The following is a 7,201-nucleotide window of genomic DNA, read 5'->3' as shown; positions in this document are numbered from 1 at the left end:
AATTTGGGCTATGGGACCAAAACTGTCAATACACATCGTCCATGCATATATTCTGTATATAAATATTTATTTATGGTAAAAGAATCTAAGGACAAATAGAGGGAATTTTTAAAATTTTCCTTACAGTGAGTTTCTTACCTGAAGCTGTAATCTCCAAAAGTCACATCTCATCCAAAGCATAATTTCTGGAACACTGCCCTTAATGGTGGCACCAGGAATTTTTTATCAATCAACCAACACGACTTTTAGGCTGAACATAAATCACTGACTCAACACTGATTAATGGTCTCTGGTTTTATCTTTCTTGTTATATGAAGACAACTACCAATGCCTGTGGAAACCACAGAAGGAAAACAGAAGTTGGGCAGACTCCAGTTGAACATTAAAAAAGGAATTTTTGCATGTAAGGATGGCAGCTGGAGGAACTCCTTAATCCACCTCACAACCCAGAGGGAAGAAATGATGCCCTGACTTGCAGGGAGCAGAAAATAAATTTGCAGGCTTACCTTGTCTCATTAAGAGAGAAGGGAAGAAAACTAGTCCTTGCCTGAGAGCTACTGGACTTGTTAAGCTTTGGAGAACCTGTGGGGTGGAAGAAACTAGGAGAGAAAGGAGGCAAGTTTCTACACTGTGGAGCTGATCCAAAACCAAGCTGGTGACGGAAAGAAAAAAATTCCTGCTCAAACCAGAAGGACCTGTGTTTGTTTCTACCCACAGTCACCCGACTGCAAGAGAAAGGAACTCCTCCTCAGAGAGAGGGTGAAGCTGTGCTTTCAGTCCTTTCCTTCAGCCTGTCCTGCCCAGCAGTGCTGAGGGTCTCTAATTTTCCTTAGGGTTTGACAAGATCTGATAGATTAGTCAAAATGTAGCCTGAGAAAGCATCTCTTACCTTGTCCCTATTCAGACACGGAGTAACTCCTGCAGCCCAGCCTCTCCCTGCTGCTCAGAAATAGTCCTCCCTTTTCCAGGCCCCTCACCTTCCAGGCTCATCCTCACCTTGTCCAGCTCCCCCTCTGTGACAGGGCCACCAGCAGACCCTTGGAGATTACCAGTGGCCCTTCCCCAGGGCAGCCTTGGAGCTCTGGGCTGTCCTAGAGAGCAGGGCAGGGAGCCATCCATCCTCCCCCCACTCTAAAATGCCTAACTGCTTTTAAAAACCCCATAAACCTTTTGTATCCATGATGTCCTGGCCAAAGCACTTCACAACTTCATTAGACATGGCATGAAAACATCTCCCATTGCTTGCCTTGAACCTCCACCTCCTAGTCTTACTGGGTTTTATTTGCTTTTTTTATTTTTTTTTTCAGTTTGATGATTCTAATATCTAATATATCTAATATCTAATATCAAACACCCCGTGCTGAGTACACTTTCACACATATCTCCAGCATTCCAGCCCTCTCATCCCTCCTCTACACCACAGGGCTCTAGCTGTCCCTTGTCCTGAGGTCATGCCAGGTGTGAATCACCACTTCTTGAATGTTCCAGAAACAGTTCTAGGTCATTTTAAAATCTGCCAGTCTCATTTAAAGACAGGTGTTAAGTTTTGTGCTGTCAGCATCACAGTGGAGACAGGACAGGAAAATGAGAACTGTAAATGTTAAAAAAAAAACCCCAAAACTGAATTATAAAACACTCCTCTACATTTGGTAATGGATGCTCTTTATTATTCTATTTCCTTTTTGATTAAACTTTTGTGGGGGTTTACAAGTGACCATACATTAACATTGTTATTTGTCGCCTCAGGAAGGTTGCAGAGTCTTGGTGGATCTTCCAAGAGACCTAAAAATCAAGAGGTTTAAGAACTGCCCAGTCCCAGGTTTTCAGTGTTCTCCCTGCCTACGCATTTTCCAGTCTTTAAATCAGTTTTCAAGGAATGAATCCTTTACAGAGCCCTTTGAGGACCACTGTGTATCAACGCTTTAAAGCAGCATTAATACAACACTTGATGATCGAGATCCTGTTTTCCTTAACATTTATACAACCCATGATTTAAAAGTTGGACATTTTTCATGAGATTGTCCTATTTTCTGGTCACTAAAATTAGTTGGTAGCTTCAAGTGTAGATTTGATTGACGCCTGTGGAAGCTGCCTTAGTTAAATCATAGCTGACAGTGTCACACACCAACAACTTCAGTGGAAGGAAAGTCCTGCCCCCAAGATCTTATTTGAGAGCTGACAAACCATAGGACACTAAAAGCAGAAAAAAAGGCACAGGAAATCTTCATGCCAGTAAAGAAAAAGAGATCTCTCCGAGCGCATCGGTTTATTTTTGGGTTTATTCCCTGTAATTAAAGAGTGTCTCCAATTAAGATGTGTTATCCATTGGGGAACTTCCACTACCTGCTTGCTGAGAGACAGCCCCTCTCCCTGCCCTGTCTGATCTGGAGCAAAATTAATTAAATCTCCATGACTCTTAGCTGAACTGAAAGATGATTCTTGCTACCCCTTACACTGCCACTCTCATTTAGTGGCCTGGGGACATTCTAAATAAATATTTATTTTCTTTTATCAATAAAAACCAGTATGCTCTCTTCTGAGCATCTTTTTGAAAAGGAGGTAAAAAATTATCAAAGAGAAAAGTAAGGAGAGCCACATGCTGATGTCCCAAGCGTTCAGAGTGCTGTAGACGTAACAGCCATGCAAAAGCAACAGAAATAAAAACATTCCAAATAACCAAATAACCATCTTTCCCCAAATCTCCTGTAGCATCTTCTCTATGGCCACTGAAGAGGGAAATACTGTGTTTTCTCAGGAATATTAATTTAGCATCATCGCTGTCTCCACATTTCAGTTGAACCAAAACAATTTTAACTCTGGTTTCTGCAGAGGAACCCTAGTTATGCAACCACGGGTCCCAAAGATTGCATATGCCCACCTTCCTTTCCTTCAGGAAACTTTGCCCAAGTGCAGTTACGTAAAATAATATAAAAAATTAATAGGCAACTTCTGGTGGGCCACTTCACAATTTTAAGAGATACAAAAGTAAAGAGAGATAAAAAGATAAAAAAGCCTGTGTCTTTGCACAGATCAAAATGAAGAACTTAAGAATTTAAACTTTGATTTCTTCCCCCCCAAAAGCTAAAGCTTGCATTTGAAGTAATTTCTTTTATACCAAGGAAAAGAAAACGTTAGCAAGCGTATCCCAGTTGAGTTCACTATTTCACTCTAAAGACAAAAAGGATGCATTCTGGTTCAGATAATATTTTTCGCTTTGCTTTGGTTTTTTTGGGCTGGAGGATGTTTGTTTGGGGTTTGCTTGACCTATCTTCTTCATCTCACACTATAATTTCTCTGTAACTCCTCCAGACTGAGGTACAACTCTCCTGCTCCTACATTGCTGGGCTTGTTACCTTTGCCAGATGCACTCAGTGCCACTTAGGGGGAAAATAAGCACATTTGTTATGATATCATATGCACTTGTTTACAGTTCAGGCACAGCACAGCAGCAACAGAACACTTCTCTGATTTCAAAAAAAAAAAAAAAAAGATAGTTGAAAGGTAAATAACTACAAATATTTTGTAACGTTTTAAGCTTTTCTCACAGGTCAACAGTTCTTCATTACAGCCCAGAGTGAGCAGTCTCACAGCACTTTACTGCACCAAGATCATCACTATATTTGAGTATTTTTGTACTTTAAAGCACTTCAATAATTCAGTAGCTCAGGGTTGGGACAATCAGCATCTAATGAGAATAATCAGCCTATGTGAGACCTGCAGGGAGCTCTTCCAGCTCCTCCTTTGCCTTTTCCTTTCTCTGTTTCTGCTTTCCCTCCTTTATTTTATGCTTTTCAACTCCATCCCCTTCCTCTCACCCCTCACTTCTTCCTGGTACTTAACCCTCAGCATGGGCACTGCTGGTACCTGCCCCTTCTTCACTGCTGGTTCAGAACAGGGCAATATTTTGTTTGATTAGTCAGTTGTTTCAAGAAAAATGTTGTTATTGGCCAGTCTTTGCGAACGAAGATCCGGGGAAGGTCTTTACACCTTCCAGCCTGCGCACTGGTGTGAGGTATAATACAGAAGGTATAAAGCAGATTAGTGCATTTAAAACACTTTTAATGCAAAAGCTCCAGTTCACTCTTCTTTATTTCATTTTAAAGAATTTTCATGTCTGCATCCGAAGGTCCTTCGCAGTCCTCCCTGAGCCTGTGAGAAAAAGTCACCTTCAGAAAATACCCCAGATTTTATTACTATGGAAATTAAACACATCTTACTCATGTTTTCTTCATCGTCTACGTCCATGGTGAAATGTTTTTGCTGGTTCCTTGGCTGGCGGAGACTGCTTCTGTCTGGAAAACAGGGAGAGGGATATTGAGGTTTTAAGGTACCAGCTTACGAGGCAAACAAAGCATTAAATGTCCTTTAAAAGCAGCAGCCTGGGCACCCTGGCTTTGCACTGGGATGTTTGCTCAAATCCTGACCCAGGATCCCTCCCAAAACTGAGATGGCTGAAAGATGCAGCCCCACACCAGGCCAGAGTGGGTAATGTAACTCTCTCTCCTCCATGTGGACTCCCCAGTTAACTGAAACACTAGATGATATTACATTAAGGTTACCTGGAACTGGGGAAATAGTTTTTATTAACCATGGGGACTTCCATTTCAAGAGAGACTGATCTAAAGGCAGATATAAGCACCTGGCACCAACATATGTAAATACCTAACATTTGCTTTGGAAGAAGGCAACACTTTTATCCAAATCAAAAGCAGTCATTTAAGAGGATGGGGTGTATGGTTTGGTTTTGGTGTTTGTTTTTTTTATTATGCTAGTTCAGTTTTTCCTGAAAACTAATCAAGTACATAATATCTGTTGCTTTCTATGTAATTGTTCCACCTCACAATGCCACGAGTGATCCCCAAACCACTCAAGGAGTAACACTTTTAACCAAAGATCCCTTAATACAGCGAGGCAAAAGTGGTGGAGCATTAATGGGCTTCACATTCTTACACTGGACTGGATCAAATCACAGAAACTGGTCTTGTACTTGTCAGTCTGCACTGGAGGAAGTCAAACAATGGAGTCAAAGTCATCAAGAAGAGGAACCATATAGATAAAACATGGTCACTTGACAAGGGTGACACAATAAAATCCACCCTAATTTTAATGGAGCCAAGTGCCTGCTTTGTAACAATGAATTTCTTCAATTTTTCTTCCCAGCTCTGGTGGGAAAATCTAGCTTTGATTCTACTCAACATTAAACTGCAGTCAGTTTAGCTAATAACAAAAGGCAGAACTTGGCACTGATGATGCTCTTCACACACAGATTGCACACTATAGTAATCCTTAATATGTCATTACCAAGTCCAAAAAGAAACCAGACATTCCACCTCCACTCAACATTTCAGTAGACAATTCACGCAAGGCATGCAGAAGCAATCTGCAAATTGTACAGCTCTAAATGCCAAACATAATTAATTGCATTGTTCTGGTTTGGTCTTTTTAAAGCCAGTTTGGTTTTGTCTTTGGTAATATAAGGAGAAAAACATAACCTCCTCTAAAGCTTCCATCCAAGAATGAAAAGCATGTAGGGATGCAGAAACAAGGATTGCACTAATACACTAAAAACAATACCACTATTAATAAATATCAATAATACTACCAATAATAAATAATACTACTAATAGATAACCCTAATACAAAAACAAGTATCAGAAACTGAGAAACAAAGAATGACATTAAAGAATACATATAGATGTGTAAGTCTGCAACTTCACCATCCATGCTAAGTATTGTAATTCAGTAATTTAAAACGATTAAATCTGTTTATCATCAGCTTAACAAACTCTCAGCACACTATTATTGCAATCTTCACAGGTTACTCTTCACAGCAAGAGCTAAACAGCCATTAGTGAAAATGCAAAATGCCATTAGCAACCATTACACTAATTAATGCCACACTTCTGATAGCAGAATGAGAAATAAACACATCTCTCTGTCTCCACAACATACAGCTTCAAAAACAAAGCCCATGTAAGCAGATATCCTGAATCTACCACCATCACAAACCTGTATCATCCTCCCGGTGTGGGGCCTGAAGGGAAGGTGAATCCTCTAAACTCCCCAAGCCTGTCTAGAGAAGACACCCACTCGAGTAACTACGAGGAATCTGCCCAAACAGGGAGTGGAGGTGCTGAGAAAAGGCACAAACCCACATTTCTGAGCACAGTGAAGCTGTCCAGATGCTCCACTAGCCAGGCAGCATCGACTCAACAAATTGCAAAGCCCTGGCAATTAAGAAGGGCAGTAAAACCCCTCACTGATATTGGCACCAGCAGAGCAGAACTGCAAAGGGGTGCAGAAGTAAAATACTTGACCTACATGTACTACTTCTCCTGAGGCTCCCAGGATCACCTAACACAATTCATGGGATTTCCACAACCCTTCCTTTGTTTTTAATTCAAAGACTATATACAAAATGACTGTGCAAGCTTCAGCTTATTCATCAAAGCTTTAGGCAAACTCAGGGTTTCAGAGTGCCAAACTTTCTTCCCTGTCACCATTCACCTTGTGCAACTTCTCCACTGGTGTGTAACAAATCATAGAACCATCAGAGGACCCTGGAATGGTTTGGGTTGGAAGGGTCCTTAATGCTCATCTCATTTCACCCCTTCAGCACCAGCCTGGGCATCTCTGTCCTCACTAAAGCAGATGGACAGAGGGAGGTGAGAGGATCATGCAGATCACACAGTCTTCTCCCCTCAAAGAGATCAGGAATTTGAGCAGAAATTTTGCTAAATGGGCTACATGTATTTGCTCCATAAAAGCTGCTTAAATTTTTCCTATTACCACAGCGAAAGGCTGATATTGATCCTAATTAACTCTGTACCATCAACGAGACATCGGCATATTAATATTCCCATAAACCAGACTATCTATTACGGATATCTATCTATGTATTATATATAGATACAGCTATTATTTTTCATGGATAGTCTCCGGGAAGGTTGTAGAGAAAACTAATTTTCCTATTCAGTAAAGAGTCTTTTCAGAGTTATTTATTTCAGTGCATATGAAATAGTAAAATAAAATACTCCCAAGACAATATAAAATGCTTTAAAGGCTTTAGGCAGTTGAGCTATTCCTAAAGACCACAGGTAGCCTCACATCGATTTTAACAAGTAAATACTACCAACACACATGTTGAATAAAGCTGAATAAAGATTAGAAGCATGAGCAGGTGGCTGGGAAAATCTTTTTT

General features: G+C 40.5%; 1 protein-coding gene across 2 annotated transcripts in view; it reads right to left on the bottom strand.

Annotated features, from left to right (window-relative positions):
- Positions 1-4,292, bottom strand: part of ADARB1 (adenosine deaminase RNA specific B1) — a 42,530-nt gene extending 38,238 nt beyond the window's left edge. For both annotated transcript variants that reach the window (XM_027904028.1, XM_027904027.1), the window contains exon 1: positions 4,218-4,292. In XM_027904028.1, coding sequence (XP_027759829.1) covers positions 4,218-4,245 — 28 coding nt within the window. In that variant the 5' untranslated portion in view covers positions 4,246-4,292. The remainder of the gene's footprint in view (positions 1-4,217) is intronic.
- Positions 4,293-7,201: the final 2,909 nt, after the last annotated feature.

Source organism: Empidonax traillii, unplaced genomic scaffold, assembly GCF_003031625.1.
Source record: "Empidonax traillii isolate 1590-97213 ecotype Southwest subspecies unplaced genomic scaffold, ASM303162v1 scaffold1004:size452305, whole genome shotgun sequence".
Taxonomy (NCBI): Eukaryota; Metazoa; Chordata; class Aves; order Passeriformes; family Tyrannidae; genus Empidonax; species Empidonax traillii.
This window is presented reverse-complemented; position numbering and strand designations above follow the sequence as displayed.